Source organism: Rhinopithecus bieti, unplaced genomic scaffold (assembly GCF_001698545.2).
Source record: "Rhinopithecus bieti isolate Rb0 unplaced genomic scaffold, ASM169854v2 scaffold_3043, whole genome shotgun sequence".
NCBI classification, from domain to species: Eukaryota; Metazoa; Chordata; class Mammalia; order Primates; family Cercopithecidae; genus Rhinopithecus; species Rhinopithecus bieti.
The window spans coordinates 633,226-660,917 of record NW_016804580.1 but is presented as its reverse complement, the minus strand read 5'-3'; the positions used below and the strand labels follow the sequence as shown (position 1 = coordinate 660,917).

At 41.8% G+C, this 27,692-nt stretch overlaps 2 protein-coding genes and 1 long non-coding RNA gene across 9 annotated transcripts in view; 1 reads left to right on the top strand and 2 right to left on the bottom strand.

Moving 5' to 3' along the window:
* Positions 1 to 9,266, bottom strand: part of LOC108527740 (uncharacterized) — a 37,019-nt gene extending 27,753 nt beyond the window's left edge. For 2 of the 3 annotated variants that reach the window (XR_001884916.1, XR_001884914.1), the window contains exon 1: positions 5,550 to 5,635. This is a non-coding gene — a long non-coding RNA (uncharacterized LOC108527740). Of the gene's footprint in view, positions 1 to 5,549; positions 5,636 to 9,156 lie in introns of those variants that run through there. The other variant, XR_001884915.1, reaches the window with a different exon arrangement.
* Positions 3,906 to 13,984, top strand: C1QL3 (complement C1q like 3). The gene is made up of 2 exons (XM_017869187.1): positions 3,906 to 5,612; positions 11,297 to 13,984. Exons 1-2 carry the CDS (start codon positions 5,025 to 5,027, stop codon positions 11,474 to 11,476), a joined length of 768 nt encoding a protein of 255 aa, XP_017724676.1. The 5' UTR covers positions 3,906 to 5,024; the 3' UTR covers positions 11,477 to 13,984.
* Positions 12,265 to 27,692, bottom strand: part of PTER (phosphotriesterase related) — an 82,098-nt gene continuing 66,670 nt past the window's right edge. For all 5 annotated transcript variants that reach the window (XM_017869183.1, XM_017869184.1, XM_017869182.1 and 2 more), the window contains 2 exons: positions 20,740 to 20,880; positions 12,265 to 14,914 (listed from right to left, as the gene is read on the bottom strand). In XM_017869183.1, the coding sequence (XP_017724672.1) occupies positions 14,704 to 14,914; positions 20,740 to 20,880 (352 nt within the window). In that variant the 3' untranslated portion in view covers positions 12,265 to 14,703. The remainder of the gene's footprint in view (positions 14,915 to 20,739; positions 20,881 to 27,692) is intronic.

The following is a 27,692-nucleotide window of genomic DNA, read 5'->3' as shown; positions in this document are numbered from 1 at the left end:
AAAAAAAAAAAAAAAAAAAAAAAAAAAAAACAAATAAATAAAACAAAACAAACCCAAAAAAACAACAAACAACAAAACAAAGCGGCCCTCTCTGGTATGTTTGCTTCTTTGAGAATTGTTATCCACAGAAACAGTTCCTTAATAACGACCACAGTAATTTTTAAATACACTTGCAACTTGTTGACTTGGGGAATTCCTAGAGGACAAAAAGCGCGCGTTAATACATCCAACTAGGTCTTCCATCTGAAAACTTGGGCTATCAAAGTACAATGAATTCAAATGACCTTGATATAAAACTTCGTCTTCTTACTTTGGAGAAGGGTAATGTGATCCTTGTTTTGAGTTTTGTTTTGCTTGGTATTACAGGAGAGTACACCTCGGCAACTCTCCCAGAGAACTTTCGTGTTCCCGTCAGTTTTATCCAAGTCTATCATACTTACTGTTCATTTTATGCCACTTGTCTTAAGTCAGTCCCTTTGGTTTCAGCTTCCTTTACTAAGCCTTGCATTCTTCCATTCAATTCATAGGCATACACTACTCAGTAGTCCTACAATATGCAAAGTTGACAGTTGGCAGTTATTAGGCTCTTATTATAAATTGGGTACCATTGTAAGTATACAGATTAACTCACTTAATCTTCACAACAACCCTATAATTTAGGTATTAGTGTTATTTCCACTTTACAGAAAAGGAAATTGAGCCTCTGGGAGATTAAGTAACTTTCACAGCTCCTAAATGAGGGAGCTAGGATTCAAATTAAGACCCATCTGATTCCAAAGCCATCAGGACATACGGCTTCCCTACATAACTCCAGGCAGACTCTTTCTAGTTAGAAATGTACAATTCTTCAGTCAAAGGAGTATATGTTCTGAAATGCAAATTGGAGACCACAAAATTAAAGATAAATAGTAGATCTAGTTCCAAATTTTTTTTTTTTTGTATTTTTTATGTCTGATTCTCTAGACAGTCCTTGGGTTTGTTAATTTATTTTATTTTTTTCCTGTTCTAAGAAATGCTATTTCTGCTTAAGTGCTGCTGCATTTGGAAATCATTTTCATGACTAAATATTTGTTTGCCTGGTAAGAGCCCAGCGTAGGGCTGTGCTGTCCGTAGATACTCAATAATGATTAATGGATGGCCGTGCACGTCTGTGTGGGAGTCGTGTGCTTAGGATCTGCTCAGCTTTCTGAAAGCAACAGAAATGATGTGGGAAAGATGAAAATCACAGGATTGTGATCCAACTACAATCACGGCTTTCTGGGTTGGACTTCATCATCTGGAGGGTCTGCAAGGCCCAGGTACAGGTGGAACTGGGAGTAGGGAGCCTGGTGTTTTCTTGAGATACGGTTGGGAGATGCTGCAGAAATGAGATTCCAGGGCACACTTCCAAGATTCTTATCAAATATGAGAGAAAACTTGGTTCTCTAATGAGGACTGAAGAAAATCAAATATTTTTTTAATTGACACATTTTCTATTATTATATACATATAAAGATGATGAGTAATATGCCATATCAGATGGTTTATCCAAACTGTCGGAACAAGAGCTGAAGCGTGAGTAACTTTGCAGAGAACCTTCTGGGAAATTCAAGCAGTAGAAAGTGGCAAAAACCAGCCATAAGTTCGTTTACTACCAAGTCATCCTTGAAAATCATGAGGGAACCAAAATGTTCCCCCAAAGTGCACAGTGAGACACTTCTAGAGGAGAGTAAGGAGAATTTATTGCTTCACTACAAAGCCAAATATCCATGCGTTGCCCAGGCTTGTGCAGTTAATAGAAAGTCTGGGGTCAGCCACGTGGCCTGGGAGGGAATGCTTTCGTAATGAATGATGACTGCTGAGTGCCTTTCTAAATCTTAGCAGAGCTTTAAAATGTGAGGGCACTCACTTGCAAAATCAAATTTGCTTTGGCATCAGAGAAAGTAGAAAGAGGAAAGCCTCAGTTACTAGAACTAGTATGACCAGTCTCAGGCTGGGATGGGATGTATCCATATAGTGCAGAGGGGAGTGCAAGCAGCAAGCTCGTTGAATGGCGCTGATCCTCCTGGAAGCTCATTTCGGTCTCATCATCTGCATGAACAGAGGGTCCATTTCAACTCTAATATTTTATGAGCATTGATGAGCATTTTATGAGCATTCGACTCTAATATATCTTAAGGATTAGTCAATGGGAAAACTCCACATAGCTTGAGGTTTTGATGAAAACTTCTCTATGAATCTCTACCTTTTAAAAACTCCTTTTATGTCACCTACAGAACTCTTCATAGCAATAGAAAGGCCTTATGAAATTTGATAATTTGGTGCATCAGAGTTTTATTAATACTCTACCCCCCCCCGCTCCTCCCAGTGCTGGCAGCAAACCTCACCATTTTGTCCTCTAAAAGGAAGGTGACTTTTAAGAAGCAATCCAGAGGTGTGTTAGGAAATAAGTATTGTGGCCAGGAGAGAACTTATTATGTGTTTGCTGCTTAAAAATTTGAAAATAAGGCGGCTCATGTGAACAAAAGTATTATGGAAGTATGTGTACAATTATGCCCAAGCAATAGGCGCACATTTATAAAACCACTACCCTAAAATAAAAGTTAAAGGCTTGAGAAGTGGGAAGGACTGCTTTCCAATTCCAGGAGCAGTGTGGCTCTGTCAGTAGCCAGGAGGTGGAGACCCCCACCCCACTGGGCCACACAGCACACCTCTTAGGGTTGATTCTCCCAGCCAAGGCTTGAAGGAGCTACTGACATTTCTCTTAAAAGAATCAATGAATCTTTGTTTCCTTCTGTCTGCTCATTTGACCTTATTTTGTTGTGAAACAGAGAAGAAGAAAAGAAAGAATTAAATTGGTGGGGGGGGACTGGAGTAGGCTGGGGGGCGGGGAGGTTGAGGCACAGGGAGGAAAGGAGAAGTCCATGCTGTGACACCCGCAGACTAGATCACAGGCTGCTTGATCGTCACCCAGGATGTTATTGTTTGCTTGCTGTAGTCTTATTTGTTCCTGCTTCTCATTTCACATTCTCACTCTGATGTAATAAGTCACCGTCTTCCCAGCCATCATCCTCCTATTGACAAGCAAATGTCACCCACGTTTGATTGACATCTGTTGCTCCTGAATGCAGAAGTATGATTTAGGAATCAATTCTACTTATTTATTTAAAGCCATTCTTGTGTATCTTATGTATTTGTTGGTGGGATAACTTGCCTGATATCTACCCTGGGAGCTTTCCAGTAATATGATAAACCATCCTGTTCCTTCTGCAGCTCACCCACTGAGAATGGAGGCTCTTGTTTCTTGTATTCTCCTGTTTCTCCCCTCCCTCAATGTACATTTGGGAAATCTGCTATGGAGCTTATAAGAACTCTTCCATATCCTAGGAAAAGACCTTGCCCAGCACTTGTGTAAATGCTCCTTGCTTGATCTTTTGACGCCATTTTGACAAGTGATTATTTCTCATACATTTAGCGACTTTAAGTAAATGCAACTTCAGGTCCATTGGCAGTATCCCCTGAAAGACTGCTAGAACTGTAAGCCTGTAAGTAGAGTACATATGTATGCACTCACCACGGTGCAGCATTTGTGAAAAGGACCAACCGTCCCCCCCCCCACCCAGATGCGGTGGACATGTTCATTTTATTTCACTCAGAAATGTTATTTGGCTTTTCAACATACCTCGCTGTTCTTGGGGTAACATCTTATTCATTTAGAAGGCAGAGGAAGAAAACCATCAGGTTAAAAGAAAATCACATCTACCATCTGGAAAATTCTAAAAGGCCCTCCTTCTGTTAAAAGTGGCATTTTGAGAAACACCTGAAGCACTGATTGTAGAGGAGCCAGCAAAGAAACATTGTCAACTCAGCCACCCTCCTTTCAACCTTCACCTCCACCCTCCAACTGGGGCTGCTTGCAGTGGGGAAATCTGGGACTTAGGTGTGACCCTTGAGCCCTGAAAGCTGTCGCACAGCTGTCACTCTCCCCCAGGTGGGTCCAGCAGGACCTGCCATCGCTTGGTTCAGCAAGGGAGTATTCAGAATCTCACTGTTCATCCATGTGCAGAGAGAGAAAAAAAGAGAGGCCGAAAAAAAAATCCCACATTGTCAGAGTAATGCCAAACTCTCTCTGAGTGGGATGAGCAGAGCAGATGCTGCAATGAGATGCCAAAGCGGCTCCCCTTCCTCTGTGCCTTGGGTGCCTATAAATTGCTCCGGCGCGCGTTTGTCAGCCTCCTCTTCTCCTGGCAGGTGGTACCCAGGCAGAATTCTGCCTTCAGTCTCTCTCTCGCTCCGCTCCCGGCCGTGAGGCGCTCGCCGCTGCTCGCTCGCTCCTCCACCCCAGCCCCGAGCCTCGCCGAGCCGACAGTGCCCGCCGCCGCCGCCGCTGGGCGCACCCGGGGGACGCCCGGGCCCACGCGGGGCTTTGGGGTGCGCGTCTATTCGAGTTGTGGTGGTGGCAAAGGAGGAAGAGAGAAAGGAGGCAATAAAAAAAAGGCAGCGGACGGGCGAACTGAGCGAGCGAAAGAAGAGGAGGAGGAGGCAGAAAAAGGCAACTTCAGACGGAAAGTTGGTGCGAACTGGCGCAGTCTGCAAAAACGGAAAAGTCGATCGCAGGCGGCGGCGGCATAAAAGTGTGAGCGGCCCGGGCGAGCGCAGGAGGCGGCGGCTGGCTCTGCCCTCCCGGTGGCCGCGCCGGCGCCCGCTGCAGCCACAGGTGCGAAGGAGCTCGCGGGAGGCGAGGGCGCCCCGCGCACCCCTCCCCCGACCCCCACCCCAGGCTCGGGACTTCGGCTCAAGTCACTGGGCGCCCGCGCTCCCTCCCCAGCCGCAGCCTCCGCGGGGGGAGCAGAAGTCAGCAGCAGCGGCCGGCGCGCGCCCGCCCAGGGGAGTTGGGGTTCGCTGGGGGTTGTTTTCGGCTCTGAAGAGGTCCCCGCCCAACCTTCAAAATTCTGTCCAAAAGCAGACAAGAGGATCGCCCCGCGCTGAGCCGGCTGGTGGGCAGCAGGAGGCGCCTGATCGCCGCCGGGGCGCTGGGGGTGGTGATGGTGCTGCTGCTGGTGATCCTCATCCCGGTGCTGGTGAGCTCGGCCGGCACGTCGGCGCACTACGAGATGCTGGGCACCTGCCGCATGGTCTGCGACCCCTACGGGGGCACCAAGGCTCCCAGCACCGCTGCCACGCCCGACCGCGGCCTCATGCAGTCCCTGCCCACCTTCATCCAGGGCCCCAAAGGCGAGGCCGGCCGACCCGGGAAGGCGGGTCCGCGCGGGCCCCCCGGAGAGCCCGGGCCGCCGGGCCCCATGGGGCCTCCGGGCGAGAAGGGCGAGCCGGGCCGCCAAGGCCTGCCGGGCCCGCCCGGGGCGCCCGGCCTGAACGCGGCCGGGGCCATCAGCGCCGCCACCTACAGCACGGTGCCCAAGATCGCCTTCTACGCCGGCCTCAAGCGGCAGCACGAAGGCTACGAGGTGCTCAAGTTCGACGACGTGGTCACCAACCTCGGAAACCACTACGACCCCACCACCGGCAAGTTCACCTGCTCCATCCCGGGCATCTACTTCTTCACCTACCACGTCCTGATGCGCGGAGGGGACGGCACCAGCATGTGGGCTGATCTCTGCAAAAACAACCAGGTGAGCGCCAGCGGGCGGCGGGGAGGGCAGGGAGGGAGCGCGGGAAGGTGCGGGAGAGAGGGAGGAGACCCCGGAAATGGGGGTGGGAGCCCGCGGAGGAAGGGCGCGGCGGCTGGGCTTCCCGGAGAGACGGCGAGGGGGACGCCGTCCCACGCTGGAGAGGCGGGGGTCGTGCGCGCAGGAGGGCGCCCAGCGGCCTGGAGAGGGCGGTTCCAGAGTCTGGGACCCTCGATCGGTGCGCGCGCCTGCGAGCGCAACCCTCGAGGGGCGGGAAGCCGGGAGCTGGGTCCCCGGGACAGCTCGTGCGCTGGTCGCCTACGGGCTTTCTGGGGAGTGGAGAGGGCTGGGGGAGTCCGGAATGGGCGTGGCAGGGTGACCGACTCGGGGGTGGTAGACAAAGGCCCGAGGGAGAAACAACGGCCCCAAAGGAGTGAGTCCAAGCCGGGCGCAGCCACAACGGAGGAGCGACCGTGGGGCCCGCGGTCGCCAAGTCCTTGCGGCGTCCCAGGCCGTGAAACTCACATATAGTCAATTTCAAGGCGCAAACTCCAGTTTCGTTTTCAGCCAAAAAATAGCGGAGGGGAGAGGCAAGGAATGCTGATAACAAAAAGAATAGTTGAGATTCGGGGGTTCATGCAGTGAAACACTGCGCGCAGCTAGACTCAGAACCCAAACTCTCTATGGAGTCAGAGGACGCTCGGGCAGGTAGCTTGCGGGGGCGACCGGTTCGAGCCCAGCCCCGAGTCTATCAGCCTCTGGACCAGCCGGCCAAGAGGATTTGATTCCCTGAGCCAGTCGGCGCCGCTACAAGGGCTACGCATGGGTCTGCAGTATTCTGCTGGGGCCACTTTACTGTGGAGAAATTCGAGGTCATTGCAAAACCGAAGCTTGTTTGATCTCTTAGTCAGAGGAGGAAAATAATATTTGCAACTACCTAAAAGTGTAATGGGACCTCCTGTGCAAGCTGAATCAGTAGCCACTGGGGCGAGGCCTTGCAGCCTGTAGCCTGTGGTTGGGGCTGAGTTTCTGGGGTTCAACTTTGCTTATTGAGTGGCATAGGGGATGGCCCGCGACCGTGGCATCGCCATCAAGAGACCTCCTCTCCTGCTGCAACTTTGACTTAAACGAGGTCTATTGGGCTTTAGGTAACTCGCCCCCTGGACATTCAGAGATTCTTAGCTATCACCCAGGTTTCTGTTAAGCACCATTCAAGCAGGATTCGGAAGACCTAATTCAGGGTCAGAATTCTTTCCAAAGTGAAAGAACAACGAGAACAAAAAAGATGTCCTAAATGCGTAGGAGAGAAAGACAGAAAACGTCCTGTTCCCTGCCCTATCCTACAAATAGCTAAGGGACCCTCAGGACACATAGAACAAAAAGAGGAAAAATGGCCACCAGGAGGCACTGACAGGGTTGTTTATTACAGTTGTTATGCATGAAAATAATATTAAGATAAATAAAAATTATTCACAGAGCAGTAAAACAGTTATAGGCAAATGGCTAAAACGGGCATGACTCACTGTACCAGAATGGAGCTATTGAAACACCCTCACAAAAAGGCTTATGAACAGCCCCTCAGCAGGCAGCCATGAGACACCCCTTTATTTGCAAATTGGCTGTCTTCTGACTCAAAGGTCAGGTCTGGAAAACACAATCGGGCTGAAGAGATGATTTTTAGAGGTATCGATTAAAACCAAATGATTCCAATTTTATCAGCAAATGTATAAAAATGCTCACATCTTTAAATATCTGGAAATTGCAATTGCATGAAAAAAGCAGGGATTAATACATTTAAATTAGTTTAAATGTTAACGTCTAGACTGCTGAGCCTGTGTATATTACACTGATTCCAAGAAAATAACACCAAGTAGGTGTTCTATGTGCATTTTGTTTTTAAAATTATTTCAATGTTTGGGGTGTAAAATCTTCCTTTGTATCATGCTAGCACACACATTCCATGAAGATCAGGAAAAAGAATAAGGTAAAACAGCTGACCTTATAATGCATAATGCTTTTCATTGGGAATATTAAGCTGCTGCTTCTGCAAAAGGTATGCAACAGGTAATTCAGAAAAATAAATCTATAGTGGTAAACAACATTGTTTTCTTAGTTCAGTGTGGACTATTTTGGAAAATGGTTACTACACTACTACTGTTAAGGAATTTTATCTCTAGACTAGAACTATTTTGTCAAGTCCAGTCTGCAGGCAGTTACAAATGAGAAATCTTATAAAATCTTTTCATTAATTTTAAATAACACTTCACTCTTTCTTTTCGATTATATTCTGGGTCTGATCACTTCTTAGAATGGCAGGCTCCCTCTCTGAGCTGACCTAATTTGTTTTCATAAAACAGAAACTCAGAGATCCATGTCAGCGTAACGTTCTATGGATTAAGTGGATTTTGAGAAGCACAAAATTAAACTAAAATTAAACTAAGAGAGAGAAATGCTTCTGGACCATAACCGTATGAGAACCATTTTATTTATGCTTTGTGTAGAATGTAAGATCACAGATGGAAACATCAAAGACTGGTAAATTAACCTGATGTGCCACTTAACCTTTTGTTTATGATTCCACAGAAGTACAATGAAAATGAAATAACGAGAACATCAGTGGCAATTAATTAAATTACAAATGTCACCATAAATATTATCTCTAATGATAGATCCTCACTAATAAGATAATGCTAAAACTACACAACCTATTGCAGACACAGAAACATACCCCTAAAAGGACCGCAGCTCTCATACTCCCTATGAAGCCATCAACCTAAATTTAATTCTACCATTTGTTGAAAGCCCATGACAGTGCATATTAAAGGTAAAATTTCGACTCAAATAGCTTTACATTTGAAAGGAGGAAATCTCTTTAATGTTTGTAATCCTCTTAGCAGAAAACATGAAGAAAAATTGCTATTTGAATACAATTACTCTAATGCCACTATAATAAATAAGCCACTGTAATGAAAACTAAAACTGTTTCAGGATTAAAAGCATAAAATAATTAAAGACCAGTTGATACTCTTAAACATTTATTAGTTATGGCACTGATGCACACGAAATATTTTTAAAAGGATGAGTGGTTTGTGGGTTGGTATTCACTTATTAGAGAGATCAATGACATGTCAAATTAATAATCTTTTTAGGGTTAAAGAAATATGGACTAAAGATAAAGCAGAATCTAAATAGTTATCTTGTAATAAGAAAAGATATTAGAGTAAATTTAGGTAGAAATCGGTCAGTTGCACTGAAGAAAGGATGGATTGTATTCCCAGACAGAATGCTGGAATCAGTGTACACTTAGGAATCTGGAAATAGCCTCCAGGGTGAACACATTACCTTCCTCAATAGTTTGATGGCTTGAAAGAATTGTTGAAGTCACTGAGCTGGATACTAGAGCTTGAAATTTCAAGTCCTGTTATATCTTTAGAGTACGATCAGGTGAGCAGGCATACCAAAATCATGCCAAGTACACTGGAGTATGGCAATTATTTAATTGGGACAGTCTTACTGTACAGTATAGGTTAAAATCTTAGAGAATTACCTTCATTAAAGAGCAACCACACTGGCTTGATCCAACAAAGGTGGTGGAAACTGTGAGGGTAACCTTTCAGTCTGTGGAATCACTCTAATGCATTCATAGGCTTTTGTGGTTACACCTGCTGAATGAAAATAGTGATGTTTACTTGGTTTTGTGGTTACACCCTGGAGAATAAAAATGGCATTATATTTTTAAAAGGATTATTGTGTCTAAATCACGTAATTTTAGTATGTCCTGTTTCTCCAATACCTTCATGTAGAAAACCATGTTAAAGCCCAATAACCATAGAATATGTCCTAAACACCCAAAGCACTGAACAAAATGTGTCTGGTTTTTAGTAATAGCTGAGGAGTATATTATGGGTTGATAACTAATGTATTACTAATATAGCTTAATATTTTGTTTTAAATTTTTTCACCCATTAAAATCCACAGATGAGAAAAAACACAAGTCATAATACCAATATCCTTCTTGTAGATTTGTTTCCCTGGGAATTAATGGCTAGATGAAATAAATGAATCAAAGCATTCAACTCCTACAAACTCATGATTAATTTTTAGAAAATATTATGAAGTCAAACTGCATTATTATTTAATGGTCAAAATGGACCACTTTACTAAATTGGCATATACTTTGCAGTCAAGGCTTCCAAGCATAATTACATGGTATATTGCTTTCATTATATTAGTGCCTGTTAGTACAGTGCTAAGCAATTCTAAATCCTTTAGGTCATTTTCTCCTTTTGCTATATGATACCCAGAAAGACATTTTAAAGATACTACTCAAATGACTTTACAGGTTCAGCAGTGTTAAAAAGCCTTCTCCTTTTTTTAACGTTTCGGCATTGATGTGAGAACATATCACATGAAAATTTAATTGGAAAACCCATCATTTAAATTTTGGAAATTCTGAACTTCTTTCTCGTTTCTCTCATTTTTCCAAGTGATAAAATCCAGCATATTGTACCCCAAATCATGCATTATTACATAGTGTAGGTTTACAAAACCACTAAATCACTTGCTATGTTATTCAGGGAAATATCATTATAGTGGAATAGAAATGAAACAAGCCACAAAGTAGATGCTTTACTGAAATAAATCAAATCTAAGTCTGCCTGTTGAAAGATTTTCCAAGGCAGAATCAAAATATATCTAAATGAATATGAAGCCTAATTTGAGCTAAGGATCTGACAGAATGTCCACAATGCATGAGATAAGCAATTTGACTGTTTGTAAATGTCTATCAACTCACTAATGAGATCACAGGCTTACCATGGGCAGATTATAAGCAGCCTCTGTCCTCAAATCAAGCCACATATTTAGAATCTCCTAAGTGTAAGTGGATATTCAATGAAATCATTCAAAAATTCTTGAAACGTGAGAGGCCTCAGAACATGAAAATTTAGTCCCTTCTTTAAGTTTTAGATATGTTGAGGTTAAATTGTTGATTTAAATGCACATGTCATAGTTAAGTAATAAAAAGACACGATGGAAAAAGGAGCTCTGAAAACTTGGGTGATATAATCAAAGATGTATAAATGAGCTAAGCTTCTGAAGCAGCCTGGTAAAGGGGCTTTACATGAATTAGATTTGGAAAGCCCTAAATCAAAAGACTTTTTCTTTTTTTTCTGTGTAAGTAGTAGAGGAGTTGGTATTTTCCTGGGTATTTTTAGCTATTACATACCTCAGTTTTCTAATAATTGTGGTGAACAGCTGAACTTAGACTTGAACTTCTGTACTCATAAACAGCTGATTAGAATATTGCTATTTGGCTTAAACCAAAATGCAAAAAAATACTATTAGTTTCATTTCAAAATGTGATTGGGCATAGGGATTGAAGGAGTTAGAAAAACAAGTGATATAGGAAGATTAAATTGTATGCATAGTTTAGAATGTGGAGTTAGAGAAGACTGCCAGAATCGTCCCCACTGAAGCACTATTTTGTCCCTTTCTGTCCTCCTTCTCACCAATGTAGCTGAAACTGCCACAGCACTATTCTCATAAAGCTCTGAGGTCAACATGGACTTCCCTATGCTAAATTCTGTGCTATGGCAGCAAGTCAGCTTGTGATGCTGCATGAATGGCAAAAAAGAAAACTTGAGAATTCTCATTTACGCATCCTAATTCTTGTCTGTTTCACATAGGTGCGTGCTAGTGCAATTGCCCAGGATGCTGATCAGAATTACGACTATGCCAGTAACAGTGTGGTTCTTCATTTGGAGCCGGGAGACGAAGTCTATATCAAATTAGATGGCGGGAAAGCCCATGGAGGGAACAACAACAAATACAGCACGTTTTCTGGATTTATTATTTACGCTGACTGATAATGCAGAGACTAAGCTTATCATTCTGAGTTTGAACACTGGATGCGTATGGCTAACGTCAGTGAATCAAGGATCCCAGGGGATGCCAATGGCAGGGCACCTCGGTTGTGTATATGTGGGGAAATCAAATGCTACCTGACTCACATCTGTATCACTCAGAAACATTATGTAAAAAATATCAAAGCAAGATAAGCAGATGTGTGATCCACTACCGCCAAAGCAAATACTCCTTATCGTTAGTGTCCATGTGAATGAAGTCCTATATAGATCACAAATTTTTATAGACAAATCTAAGACATTGAATTATTTCTTCAATATATATGATACTTTGGTGTACTGTGATCTTGCTGCTTTTATCCATGTCGGCTTTGGTTCTTGTGAGTTTACCTGCTTATTATGATACTTGGAGTCCATTCATAGTGTGGGGAAGAATGATTTTTACCCTGCAGGAGAAGGTCTAATTGAAATAATGCTGCTTGTCCCCAAAGAAATTGTTTGCCTTGTACTCTTGTTAACTTTAGAGCTAGACCTGGGAATGATTCAACTTCAAGCCTTAACCTGGAATTTTCTGGATTTGAGGGAATTCCCAAGCCTATGATCATTTTCACATTTTCTTTTTCTTATATGAATTTTCTTTTCTCTCTTTTCTGGTGATAGTCTTTAAAAATAGAGATTGACAGTGTATCATAGGATTACCCTCTAAGTGTGAAAATGTGTAATTATGTACGGTATTTAGAAAAAGCCCTTATGTGTCCATTTTGTCAACTGAATACATTTAGATTCACTGGGAAAGTCAGAGAAATTTATTCTTTAGTATCAAATCAAGCCGAGGCTTTTGCCATCTTTGGAACAAAAGATTATTCATAACCCAATGCACAAAGGTTTAATTTGAGCTGCTGCATACGTCACCAAGGGGACACTAGGTGAGGCCTTCAAACGGTTACTACAAGTCTGTGGCCTGAGGTTATTTCAAAATTAACAATTTCACATATAACCCATATGACAACAGTGTTTATATTTTATACAAATATCTGCTAAACACGCACACATATACTCACACACACATATATATGTTAGATGAAATGTTTTGTATACATATAAAACATATATATATGGCTTTATTCCATAGGGCACAGTGGCTGTATAGCCTCAAAATTTTAATATAAAAAAGCATATGCATATATACACACACAAACATGCATAAATTATTTAACTTATTTTGGGTTAAAATATATTTTGAATGACAATATATGGAGTAGCAAAAACAGTTAAAACAACTTCTCTTTAAGAGTTATCTAGAAAATTAATTGTGTTAGGTAAAAATGCCCTTTATTTTAAGGTCTGTAAGTTAAGGCTATGGTTGCTGTATTACCATATGCCAATCAATACTTTAACTGCATTCTGTGACAGATTGTTAATATGAGGACTGCAGACACCAAGTGGCTCTCCTTTGCAGTGTTTATGAATTATATGCATTTGAGCTATCAATTTTTTTTCTTTTTTCTCAGGTGGACTGAAGCTGACAGTACAGTAGATTTGGAGAGTAATACAAATCTTTTCTTGCTGGTTAGAACACACTGCCAAAAGCCATCTCTTTCATCTAAGGAAAAGATTAAAAATGCATGTTGATATCTCCTAACTATCACACAACTTCCACTATTACAATGAAAAATCTGTTCCCCTTTCATTGCCTTTGAAAACTCTTTGACAAGTAGATTTCAAAACAGAAATTTTAAAATTTGCTTGCTTTACTGGTGAAGGACACTTGCATTTCTTTTTATTTAAAGGAATTAATTTGTTCTCCTGGCTCATTCCTCTTTGTTACTTTCTGTTCCAATACACAGAAAGCTTGATCATCTCTGATCAGCCGAAATATCTTTTATTTAGCAAAGCTCAACTTCCCAAGAGTTATGCATGGTGTGCCTATCTGAAGGTGGTGTTAGCTCTGTTGAAATGCCTGGGTCTGAGTAACTGTCACGATTTTTATGATTAAAAACAGACTTTTCATCAAGAATAAGGACTAATTCTAATTGGCCTTTGTGATATGTAAGATAACTCATAAATGAATCGCAATGGATTTTATTTCGAATTAACTATATATTTATCAAAGAGGAATTGGCAGCAAGGGTTTAGAGAATATTTTAGGTGCCAAATAGCATAGTGAGGATTCAACCAAAAGATGAATTTATAAGCAGCAGTGGCCATCACCTAAGTGTTTTAACTAAGAGTTTTTTAAAATGCTTTATTTACACAAAATATCAGGGCTGGATACCTTTTAAAGAGGAGGCTCTAGTATCAGGCTGTCATTTCCAATAGATCTGACCTTTTCTTCAGATAAATAAGCATTATTTTCTCTGTTTAGGTCCAAGGAAAAACACAAGGTAAAGGAAATAAAGGGAATATATATAAGGCAAACATTTCTCCTTTTTTTTTGCATTATATCTTATCAGTTAATTAAATTGTGGCCTTTGTTATTATAAATGATTCATTAAACTATATTATGTAATATATTTTGACTTTTATGATTGAATTTTTATAATTCAGTAGTGTTATGTGTTCTTACACAAAGGTTGCAAAACAGCAAAATTTACAGCAAAAATAGATACCAGAAAGCCAAAGATATCAAAACCATTTTATTAGAAGAATATATAGATAGGTGGACAGCATAAAATTAACCTTTCAAAATATTTTTATCATTGTGAATTGGTAATTGTATTACAGACAGTATTCTTTGGGGAAAAAGTCTCAAAATTTAACTTCCCTTGTTGAAGAAGCTATTTTAAAGTGCCATATTATTCATTAAGCATTAATTAAAGAACAGCAGGATAATTAGTAGGATCATCAATATTACAAGAAACATTAGATCGCTCAAGAAGGGAATAATTCAACTAGAAACACTTTACATTTTCTGAAGTAGTGCAGCTGATAGATAGGGAGAAAAACAACTCCACTTAGGGGATACAGACTTTAAATCATTGTTTAGAAATAGGTACTTCTGTATTTATTTTGTTAAGGCAAAATAATAGGGCTTAATTAGGCTGAGTAACTCCCTAGAGGCACAGGTGTAATAGCTGGTCTCAGAGAAGGCAAACCCTCCCACTTCTCATCAGAAGGAAATGATCCATCATTAGTCCTAGGTAACTGATTAATAGCTCTCAGTGGACTGGAAATCGCTGAATGTTCTCCGCCAGTTTTACACTCAAGGTGCAAATTCATAAGCAACCATCCTATTTGAAAGTTAGCCATTGCTTAGGGTTCTCTATTAGAATCTTATCAAGCACATTCTCAGTTATACCTCTCAGTAACATTTTAGGAACAACGTTGGTGAGTATATGAGAATAGCCGTGACCTCCATATTTCATCAGCCGGGTTTTCGTATGTATGTCATGTGCTACCAGAATTCGATCTTCATAGCCCTCCTCCACCAGGAGACGCACCCTGTGAAAAACGTTAACTCATTAGATGTCATTTGTCTTTAATTTTCGCTTTTCAGGGTGCTTTTGACTTTTTACTCATTAACCTATTGTGCTTATCGTAAAGATACTGCCTTCTACTGTGGCGTGTGTACTGAGAGAACTTTAATAAATATTGTGTGGTGATGATAAAAATATTGCTGCATCCTAGCAGGAACATATCCTTATTCCATTCACACAGAAATTTCTAACCTGTGATATTTATGACAACGCCCGGCAATACCGCATTAAAGATAGCTTCTAATAGGATGTGCCAGTTTGGATGAATGACCACTTTGGCATTTTGCTAAATAACTTTGTTCTGGATTTGTATTCAGCAGTCCTCTCTCAAATGCCTCTCTCTGTGGGCCCATTTTTCAGATCTCATTCTTGCTCTCTCCTTTTATCTAGCAAATCAATATCAAGGACTCTGTGATTAAAATAGGGAAACAAAAGGAATCTCACTCACTACAAGTAAAATATTCTGAGAGCCAAATCAGTGGATCTGCAAGTGAGGGGCACTTGGCAAGCTACAAAGTCACTGAAAAAAGGTTGGTCGGTATTTTAACCATTTGTCCCTTTGAAGTCTATGGCAATTTTGATTTAGTTGTGGTCTCTGAGGACTGGATTCAACGGACCAATACAAATGTATTCCATCTTCTTTCCATGTCAGCAAGATTGCTAAAATAATAAGCTAGTCCTTTAAATTTGTAATCAGTGGACTAAAGAACAGCTTCCTGACTATTCTCTAAAAATGAAATCCTCTTTGCTGTGTTAAATGCTGGAAACTGTAGTGTGAGTCACCTCCTGACAGCTACCATCTGTACGTGTCTGGACTCTGGGCAGTGTCTGTCGTGACTTCCATGGGTCTTTGATGGTGGAAGATGCCACTCGCAGACAATGGCTCTTTTCTGGGGTTCTCTGAATAGTTTTTTCAGCGTTTAGGTTCTAAAGTGGATCTAGACGGAGGGACAGTGCCTTCCCCCAGAGGCTGATTATTTGAAAGGTATCTTTTTTGTTTCAAAAGCATTTCTTGGTGTCCTAGTACATGAGTCATATTTAATTACTACAGTGAGCAAAACGTGGGGCACTACACACACACAGAAAAACTCAGGCACAAAGCCCTGCCCTCCGAGAACATATATTTTAAAATAAGTTATAATGGAAGAATAGACTTTGTATCTGCAGGTCAAAGGAATGCAAGCACCAGCAGAGAAGAGCCATGCCTGTCCTGTGAGCGCATGGAACGACTTTTGTGCCACTGCAATTTTTTGCCTCATTGAAATTTGTATAATATCCTAAAGTTCTGATCTGCAGTTACTTTTGGAACACACTCAGTTTAGGGGAATTATCTAAGATAAGTTTTATGATCACATAAAAAAAAACAAAGAGAAGGATTTGACAGAATGCATACACAATGCTGAACCTTAGCGTGACATACCTTGATCCACAACTGCAAAGAAGTATCACGCTGTAGGAGGTTTCAGGAAACACTTTCTCCCTGATATTTTCTGGGCATGTTCCAAAATTTTTGCCCATGTTTCTTATCTGAGAAATAGAATTTCTCATACTACAAAGGCAGATAATGTGGATAAACAAATTCCTCTAAGATGTCTTGTGTCAGACCTTGATGTTATCAAATAGTGAAGTAGAATGAAAGAGTACAGAGGACAACATACTCCTACTTCAGACCGGGAATCCTTACAGCCCATCAAGTCAAGAATCTGGAGACTACTTATCTCAGGAGAAAGATAACGTTATGGCTCTGGACACACAATTATATCCTGACCATCCAGAAAACCTGCCCCGTCCCGCGTACACTAAAAGATCATCTCTCCTGTTGTGCCATTTTATGGAAGAACAGGAATTACAGAGATGCTGCCAGAAAAGGGGGAGCCACAACAGACAAGAAGACAAAAAATCACGGTAATTATAGAAATACAAATGAGTTAGTGTTTGCAAACAAATATTAGAGAGAGACTACAAAGTGTGAAAAGGCAGAGATATAATAAGATTTGAGAAATGGAGCAGAAGATTGAAAACAGGTGTTAGACACAGAATTTCTGGTGCTGAACACCAGAGGTAGGCAGAAGCGTGCTTCTGTGTTCATGTACTTCAGAGGTTTAAGACTACAATGGCTCAGAAAAGGACTGATGATGCATGATGAAAACCAAGTGTGCAAGACAGTGGGGTACTGGAGCACTTGCAACCCAAAAGGGCATTCGGTGCTTAACATGGGCTGTCCTTGGGTCAAGTGATAATGCATGGTTTAATTTAAGGAAGATTAAGCACACATACATATACATATGTATGGAATAGCACACATGCATTATATACATATACACACATTTATATTATAATAATTTTTACTATTTCCATACATCCAGAATGGCTATATTTAGCACAGTAAAGGATAAACAAATGGCCAAAAGGAGCTAAGAAGGAATGCTGGAGGAGCCACTGGTCATCTGACCCTCCTATCTCCTTCATATATGCCCCTTTACAGATCTTTTTCTTGTTCTAGAAGGTCTGGGAGCCTCGTGTAAGACACAGGTGTGCAAAATATGCACCTTACTACCACAAAGGGGCTTGGGAAAAGGAAGCCAATCCGGAGTGCAAAGTTCCCATTTCCAAGATGATTTAGAAAATAAAATATGTCTTGAGGCCGGGCGCGGTGGCTCACGCCTGTAATCCCAGGACTTTGGGAGGCTGAGGTGGGCAGATCATAAGGTCAGGAGATCGAGACCATCCTGGCTAACACGGTGAAACCCCGTCTCTACTGAAAATACAAAAAATTAGCCGGGTGTGGTGGCGGGAGCCTGTAGTCCCAGCTACTGGGGAGGCTGAGGAAGGAGAATGGTGTGAACCTGGGAGGCGGAGCTTGCAGTGAGCTGAGATTGCACCACTGCACTCCAGCCTGGGCGACAGAGCCAGACTCAGTCTCAAAAAAAGAAAAAAAAAAAAAAAAAGAAGAAGAAATAGAACATGCGTTGAGGGCATTGATCAGAAAATCATGTTTTGAGATTACGAAAGATGAGAATGACTGAATGCACTGCCTTATTTTAAATTCCAGATCCCTTTAGGCAAGGAATAGTCTCCTCTGAGTATAAACTAACTACTAGGGCTTTAGGGAAACAGGTTCACCTGTATTGAATCGGGTTCCTGGGCAAGTAAATTAAAATAATAAAACAAAAATAAACAAAGAATCAATACATCTACCTGTCAAATAACTGATCTGAGTATTAAAAGAAAAGACAGAGCTTCATTGGTCAAGGCAGGTGAAGTCATTTGCTCATGTAGAGTTGAGTGTTGCCATCTTACCTAACTAGAGCAACATTGATTAACTAGCTTTCCCTGCTGATACTAAACTTGAAGCATAGTACCATTAATGAGGTGATCAAGGCAGAATGCCAGAACGTGGAGACAGCAGAAGGCATAAGGACATAAATGTTGACTTCCCAGGGAAAGATCCTCAGGATGTCCCAACTATGACCACAGGGTCAAGATCTTCCCCTCAACCCAGTGTGCCTTATTCAACTATCGATACTTGAATCTCATGGTTCCTGGACATAACTTCTCAATTCCAGCTTTGCTACTTACATTGCAATCACTTTTCTGTTCTCATAATTATATTCTAGTTCTTGTCTGAATATCTCAATCTTCAGTTTCCTACTCTGATCATGTTACCTCTTTCTACTTTTTCCACTCAATTCTTCTACTGTATGTGTGTGTGTGTATATACATATATAGTATATATATTTGAGCATATATATGCTCCACCTACTTCATTAAAGCCTGCAGTCCAGTTATTTGCCCTGCTATGCTTTTCTGTCTATCTGCCCATGCCTCTCTACGCTTTCTTCCCTCCAGCTTAGATCCCATGACCCTCATCTCAACCCCTCCTTTGTTATCCATCTCTTTCAGACAGAGTCCCAACCCTCAATCTCTTGAATTATTCCTATTTTCTGCTTGTATGCACACAACTTCTCTGGTTCCACTACCAAAACGCAAAACATTCTTGCTTTTGGAAAATAATCACGAAATCAAGTGCATTGGTGCCGATGCACAGGCACACAATCATGATTTCTAGACTCAACTATGTCTCACACATAACACACCCATGTCAAGGTCTCTCTCATTGACCCGACAGCCATTCCTAGCCTTCCTCCTGCTCTACATGGTCCTGCCCTAAACCCACTCTTTTTTTTCTCAGGAGATAACCATGTCCACCTCACAGAGACACTAAAGGACATGTGTCCTCAGTCTCCTGTTTCCCTCACTAAGACTTTTATTTGCATTCACCCCATTGCTGTGTCACGCCCTCTCATTTCAATGGAGAAAGCATCCTTTCAACCAACATTCTATTTGTTCCCCAGATTCCATCTATTTGTCGCCTTAGGAACCTTGCTCTATATTTCTTATCTATCCAGAGTTTCTAAAAATCAACATCTATTGAACACTTCCATATTCTACACCAGACACTCAGATAAAAACTTGGAATACATTATTTCATGTCAATTCTATAGTAACCCTGTGGAATGGGCACCACTTCCATTCTCTCAGACTCATTCTCTCTGGCCATCTCTCTGCTCTTGCTCTTAAGTCACATAAACATTTCTCAACTCTTACTAGAAACTTCCCTTGATCTTTTGTTGTCTTCTAACTCCAGCCTCAACTCCTTGCTTCCCTCCACTGCCACACTTCTTGAGTCACCTCAGCATCCTCTCTCCTCTTCCTCACGGCCCACTCATTCCTCAAGCCTTTTCCACTGAGACTGCACTTACTGTTTATAAAATGTCAGCCTCCTAATTGTGAAAACCAATGGATGTTTTTCAATCTTTATTTCCCTTGATATTTGTCACTTATTACCGGCATCCAAGCCCTTCTGCCCTGAGTCTTCCTCTCTACTGACTTCCATAACAACATACATCTCTCATGTTATCACTTTGAAAACTTCTTCTCAACCTTTCCTTGAGTGATGGTTCCTACTCCATTCCTTAAATGTCTCTGTCCCCAAATCTCTGTCCTTATCATCTTCTCTGAGTGATGTCATTCATTCCCACGGTTCAACTATCACATACAAACCATACCTTAGGGCTTCACTGGATAGCAACACTTAGATATTCCCAAATGAAAGTCTTCCTTGTCAATCTCCAATTTATTTCTCCTCCTAGATTTTCTAACTTGGTTCATTCAATCTTCATATCACCATGTGACCAAGACCAAACTAGGTAGGTATTGTTGACACCTAAAATTTTCTACTTGATTACAAAGAATGACTCCTACAATTATCTGCCAGCATCACACATTATACAATTTTGGAAGGTTGCATTCATTTTACATGATGTTTAGTCTTTAGACCTTACACTTTTAGCATTTAACTTGAAATCACCTTTTTAATGAAAACTTTTAATAAAGCATTTCAAATATTACTGGTAGGAAGTTATGGCTTTAGTGTGGTCAACCTGAGAGAGGAACAGCTTATTTCATTAGAGGTAAAAAGAGGAAAATGTCTTTTGTTCTCTGATTTTCATGGCAGGGGTTGGGTATTATCTGTGTTTCCTGTCAGCTGCCCATCTGCACTGAACTTCTAAGGCTCTGCTAAGCTTTAGCCTACTTAGGATGACTCATTTTCTCCTTAAAATAATATAGAGAGATTTTCTCCCTGAAACAGCATAGATATATTTTTCTCTGCAAGTCTGTGGTTCAGCCTGCTTACTGTTTTCTGAATCTTTGCTAATACTTCCCTAGATATGACAATCAAAAAGGACTAGGGAAAGGGAATGCTATGAGAGACTTTACCATATTTACCTTCTAATTCTTTTGTTATCATCAGGCATGTCAATATCTGGGCAGAGTTGGTAATGAAGTAGTTCAGTACCAAAGAGGTCATATTCCAAGTAGCAGCCAAGTTGAGCAAACTCCAAGAGCTCCTTCTTATCAAGTATAGTCCTAGAAACAATACAACAGATATATTGTTATTATGAGGAGCCCATTTTCCACATGTACATACTAGAAGTTTTAAGCACACTATGTACAAGAACATAGTTGAAGTCAAGTAACAGAAACTTCTGAAATGGCTCTTAATGATGTGAGTATAAAATAGTAAGTTCAATTTGTTACCAGAAATAACAGAACTTACTCATCTAAAAGGGAGTTTTCCCCTCTAAAGTACTTGAGTACTACAGACTTAGTTTAATGATGCTTCCATTATTGCAAAGCAAGTTTGGAATTCTCCCTCAGAACTGCGTTCAGAATACGCCCCCACACTATTTTGAGAATCCTTAATGGAGTAAATTTTCATCCTCTAAGGACTGCTATGAACTGTGAAAACTATCAAAGGAAATCTGGCCTCAGGTCTGGCAAATTAGGTGAGTAATGCTAATCTGGGTAACACATGAGGCTTTGCCTTGTGGTAGCAGGGTGATTTTCTTGTGAAGATTGTAAAGTGGTTCTAAAATTAATTCTAAAGCCTTTAAAGAATGCCGTTCCAACAACTTTAAGGCACAATACTCATACAGATATTTATGTTCTGGAGTGCTTATTTTTTAAATAAAATTTATTATTTTATGATAAATTTTATGGATATCTTCTCATTTCAATAGCTATCATATAAAGAATATAACTATTTTAGGATGTAAGATTATGTAAATGAATGGGAAAGGAGAGAAATGTAAGACAAGTACAGGCTACAGAGAAGAGTACAGAGCAAGAGTAGATTATCTCAAGAAATTTACATTATAACAAGTAAAAAGAGATGCACTAAGGTAACCCCAAAATGCCATTGTAGAGATCCAATCACACAGAGAGCTAAGAAGGAATAAAAACATCCTAGCAGAAGAACAATATGCAAAAAAATGTGAAAGAAAAATATACCCCATTAGACATTTCATGAAGGGAAGGAAGACACTGCATGAAGGGAATGAAGGAAAAATATACCCCATTAGACACTGCATGAAAGGAATGAAGGACCTACAGATTTATAAGGGATCGTTTGGGATCCGAAATTGATCTGGAGATGAGTTGAGAACATTAGACAGTCATTGTCTTATTGGCTTTTAATTCATGCTGATATTTCTATTACTTTGGCAACTCCATGATGTGAGGATTAAAGCACTATTTTGTGGCAGGGCGTGGTGGCTCAATCCCAGCACTTTGTGAGGCCAAGGTGGGTGGATCACTTGAGGTCAGGTGTTCCAGACAAGTCTAGCCAACATGGTAAAACCACATCTCTACTAAAAAGACAAAAATGGCCGGGTGTGGTGGCTCACACCTGTAATCCCAGCATTTTGGGAGGCCGAGGTCGGTGGATCACCTGAGGTCAGGAGTTTAAGACCAGCTTGGCCAACATGGCAAAACCTTGTCTCTACTAAAAATACTAAAAATTAGCCGGGCATAGTGGTGGGTGCCTGTAATCCCAGCTACTTGGGAGGCTGAGGCAGGAAAACTGCTTGAACCCAGCAGACGGAGGTTTCAGTGAGCTGAGATTACACCATTGCAATCCAGCCAGGGAAACAGAGTGAGACTCCGTCTCAAAAAACAAAAACAAAATAAAAATTAGCTGGGGGTGGTGGCAGGCACCTGTAATCCCAGCCACTTGGGAGGCTGAGGCATGAGAATCAACTGAAACCGGGAGGTGGAGGTTGCAGTGAGCTGAGATCATGCCACTGCATTCCAGCCTGGGTGACAGAGCAAGACTCCATCTCAAAAAACAAAAAGCACTAATATCTGGCTGGGCATGGTGGCTCACGCCTGTAATCCTAGCACTCTGAGAGGCCAAAGTGGGTGGATCATTTGAGGCCAGGAGTTTGAGACCAGCCTGGCCAACATGGTGAAAACCCATCTCTACTAAAATAAAATAAAATAAAAAAAATAAAGAAAGAAAAGAAAAGAAAAAAAAAAAAAGCACTATTATGTGTCCATGAATCTACTTCTAAGAGGTCAGAAGAATTTTCAAAGTTTTTTTTTTTTTTTTGAGGCAGAGTCTCCCTCTGTCACCCAGGCTGGAGTATAGTGGCATGATCGGCTCACTGCAACCTCCACCTCCCAGGTCCAAGTGATTCTCCTGCTTCAGCCTCCCATGTAGCTGGGACTACAGGCGTGTGCCACCACTCCCGGCTAACTTTTGTATTTTTAGTAAAGACAGGGTTTTGCCATGTTGGCCAGGCTGGTCTCGAACTCCTGACCTGAGGTGATCCACCTGTCTTGGCCTCCCAAAGTCCTGGGATTACAGTTGTGAGCCACCACGCCCAGTCAAAGCTTTCCTTACAAACCACAGGAGAACCAATTAAACCTCTGTGTACCATGGGTGCGGGAGGTGTCTCCTTTCCTGTGAGATTTCTGGGAGTTGACTATTGACTTTCATTCTGAGCTATCATCTCCTGGCTGGCTCCTTTTCATTTTATTCACCAATTTAGCAGAACTTAGAGTTCACGATGTTGTTTTAGGCAGGGAGGCTAAAAAATCTTTCCTTTATACTATAAAATATACATTAGTTCTGTGCTATCTTCTATTAATACTACTCATTTTCCATCTTCTTACCATGGAGACCATCTTTTGCTTCCAAAATTACTGGGCTGAAAGAATATGTGTTTTTCTACAGAAAACATATTCTGTTTTCCCCAAAGAACCATACTTGAAAAAAAACAAAATATACACAATTAAAGTAACGTAAGCGGGAAGAGGTAAGTTTAGTATTTTTTCCTTTTGAGTAAATTCAGTGTGTTAATTATCCAAAATGGGCAGGGTACTGGGGGAGGGGAGGAGTCAAGAGGGAAATGGAGCCACCAGTTACAGGTTGGATCATACTCTTATTTCTGCTCCTAATGTCTTTTTGTTTCCTTTGGCCCAATGCCTTGAGAATCACTTTTCTAAATTTTCATTGCTATATTGAGGCATATACTTCGTGAAAAGTCCATGGTAAAATGTAAAGCCTTAGAAAAATCTTTAGCCTCAGCTCCAACTGAAAACAAAAAGTAAAGTCACTTAGCATCATTATCATCTTGCTGACAATTATGAGAACTTACTATGTGTCTGACATTGTGTGAAGTGCATTACATGTATTATCTCATTTAATACTCTCTATAATCCCAGCAGGTCTCAATTTTAAAGACCGAGAAACTGGGACTTGAGCGATTAGATACTCACTCAAGGTGATGTGCTAGAATTTAAATTCATCTCAAAGTTAGAACTTACTCTTCTAAACCACCGTACTGTAGAGTTTCTCCTATTGCTAAATATTGTTTTTTACTCAAAGGACATTTTCCAGAATTACAATGACTGAATGTGCACAGAGTATGCTTTAGTTTTTAATTTGAAATTTGATTTCCTCCCCATGGTACCCTCCAACTGCACTTGGAAAATGGAGAATTTACCATCAAAGGGTAGTATGCGGGGAAGACAGTGAAAATCCCAGAAAGGGAAGAAGGGATTCACTTGTGGAGATTTTTAATTGCTAAGTCAGAGGGTAACTACATATAGTAAGCAGGATTAAATCTTTACTGTTATTTTAGACAATTTGAATGACATGATCAAAGAGAAAGGAACTATGGGAATCATGACAACTGCTTACTTTCTTACTATGGGGTGTGTGTGTGTGTGTGTGTGTGTGTGTGTGTGTGTATGTAGTTATTCATTTTTTTAAACTGACATATAGTGATATGACCCCCTCTGGATAACTAAATACTAGTGTGAAGTCAATTAAGAAATGAATATTACAAATATTGGCGGGGCATGGGGGCTCACGCCTGTAATCCCAGCACATTGGGAGGCCAAGGTGGGCGGATCACTTGAGGTCATGAGTTCAAGATCAGCCTGGCCAACATGGTGAAACCCTATCTCTACTAAAAATACAAAAATTAGCCAAGCATGGTGGCTTGTGCCTGTAGTCCCAGCTACTTGGGAGGCCAAGGTAGGAGAATCACTTCAATTTGGGAGGTGGAGGTTGCAGTGAGCCAAGATCACATTACTGCGCTCCAGCCTGGGCAACTGAGGGAGACTCCGTCTCAACAACAAAAAAAAAAAAAAAAAAAAAAAAAAAAAAAAAAAAAAAAAGGAAAGAAAAAAAAGAAATGAATATTTCAAATATTAAGGGGCACAGAGGCAACTTCCATCACCAGATCAGACCTCCCTCCTGAAGCCAGACCTGAAATGCAACTGCCCGCTTGCCATCTCTACTCTGGTGCCTAACAGCGACTTCAACCTCAGCATGTCCCAAACTGGACCTTTCTTCTACCCCTCAAACTGGCTGCTCCAATACCCTTCCCTATCTCTGTTGACAACAACTCCTTTTTTTTTTTTTTTTTTTTTTTTTGAGACGGAGTCTCGCTCTGTCGCCCAGGCTGGAGTGCAGTGGCCGGCTCTCAGCTCACTGCAAGCTCCGCCTCCCGGGTTTACGCCATTCTCCTGCCTCAGCCTCCCGAGTAGCTGGGACTACAGGCGCCCGCCACGTCGCCCGGCTAGTTTTTTGTATTTTTTATTTAAGTAGAGACGGGGTTTCACCGTGTTAGCCAGGATGGATCTCTGATCTCCGACCTCGTGATCTGCCGTCTCGGCCTCCCAAAGTGCTGGGATTACAGGCTTGAGCCACCGCGCCCGGCCGACAACAACTCCATTCTAGCTGCTCAGGCCAAAAACCTCGATCATTCTTGACTGCTTTCTTCCTCTGACATTCTACGTTTAACCTATTAGGATAGCATTGGGGCTCAGTCTTCAAAATACGACCAGAATCCAGACCTACCATCACCTCCCATACTACCCTCCAGACCCAAATCACCCTGGTCTCTTGCAGGATCACTGCAATAGATACCAAATTGTTCTATTACAGTCTATTCTACATACTGCAATTAAAGTGCCACCTTCACACCTAAGTCAGACTAGGTCTCTCTTCTGCTCAGAACCCACCAATGGCTTTCTATTTCCCTCAAAAGTAAAAGCCAAGGCCTTACAGTGGCCCATGAGGCATTATGTGATCTCTCTCCATGTGGTCTTGCAAAAGCCTCATCTAGAAGAGGAATGGGGCTGAGCGTGGTGGCTCACACCTGTAATTCCAGCACTTTGAGAGGCTGAGGCACGTGGATCACTGAGGTCAGGAGTTCGAGACCAGTTTGGCCAATACAGTGAAACCCTGACTGTACTGAAAATACAAAAATTCGCCGGTGTGGTGGCACGTGCCTGCAGTCCCAGCTGCTCAGGAGGATGAGGCAGGAGAATCGCTTGAACCTGGAAGGCAGAGGTTGCAGTGAGCCAAGATCATGCCACTGCACTCCAGTTTGGGTGACAGAGCAAGACACTGTCTCAAAAAATAAAATAAAATAAAATAAAATAAAAGAGGAATGGGGAGGTGGCAGGCATGGTGGCTCATGCCTGTGGTCCCAGCTACTTGGAAGGCTGAGTGGGGAGGACTGCTTGAGCCCAGGAGTTCAAGGCTGCAGTGACCTATGATGACACCACTACACTCCAGCTTGGGTGACAGAGTGAGCCTCTGCCTCTAAAAAATGAAATATAAACAAACAAAAAATAAAAGAGGAATGGGGACTGTAGGGACCCAATTCTCCAGACGCAATGAAATATAAATTTTACCTACGTTGTAAACGTTAACTGAAGAATGTCACCATAAGCAGAGATGTCTTTCTAGGGGAAGACTAACACTGTTCCATAAGATTCATCCACACATGTTAAGTTTCAAAAGTAACCCCTGGCCAGGCACATTGGCTCACTCCTATAATCCCAGCACTTTGGGAAGCCAAGGTGGAAGGATCCCTTGAGCCCCGGAGTTTGAGACTAGCCTTGGAAACAAAGCAAGACCCTGTCTCTACAACAAACTGTAAAAATTAGCAGGACATGGTGGTGTGTGCCTGTGGTTCCAGTTGCTCAGGAGGCTGAGGTGGGAGGATCATTTGAACCCAGGAGTTTGAGGCTACAGTGAGCTATGGTCGTACTGCTGCACTCCAGCCTGGGACAGAGTCAGACCTTGTCTCAAAAAAAAAAAAAAAAAAAAAAAAGTAATCCCTGTGAATTCTTACCCCGTCGAAAATCTTAATGTAAAGGGATGTGACTTTGGGGAAGCTGTTTCCTCTGTAAAAACATTCTTAAAAATTTCACGGTCACATGCGAGGGGAGATTGCTTCAGAAGGGAAGCAATTAGGCTGATATTTTAGACATCAGGAAAATGCAGTTGAAAAAGAGGGGCAAGGCCAGATGCAGTGAGTGGCTCATGCCTGTAATACCAGCACTTTGGGAGGCCGAGCCTCTGGTAGGGTTGCTTGAGCCCAGGAGTTTGTGACCAAACACAGAGAGACCCTGTCTCTATAACAAAAATAAATAAATAGAAAGAAAAAGAGGGGAAGAGAAATTTGCTGTCATTAAAATACCAAGACATACATACATATATATACAGTTTTTCTTTCTGATTTTTTAACTGACATTTATTGATATGACCTCCTTTGGGTAACTACATATTAATGTGAAGGCAATTAAGAAATGAATTCAGCTGCGCACGGTGGCTCATGCCTATGATCCCAGCACTTTGGGAGGCCGAGGTGGAAGGGTCACTTGAGCTCAGGAATTCCAGACAAGCCTGGGCAACATGGCAAAACCTGATTTCTAACAAAAATACACACATCAGCCAGGTGAGGGTGGTGCACGCCCATGGTCCCAGCTACTTGGGAGACTGAGGTGGGAGGATTGTTGGAGATCGGGAAGTCGAGGCTACAGTGAGTCATGATCAAGCCACTGCACTCCAGCCTAGGTGACAGAGCAAGCAA

What these genes read in the sequence shown, in the direction of transcription:
- C1QL3 (XM_017869187.1), top strand. Translation starts at nt 5,025, where the DNA reads ATGGTGCTGCTGCTGGTGATCCTCATCCCGGTGCTGGTGAGCTCGGCC. An exon ending in ATCTCTGCAAAAACAACCAG is followed by an intron (nt 5,613 to 11,296) that starts GTGAGCGCCAGC and finishes TGTTTCACATAG; the next exon opens with GTGCGTGCTAGTGCAATTGC.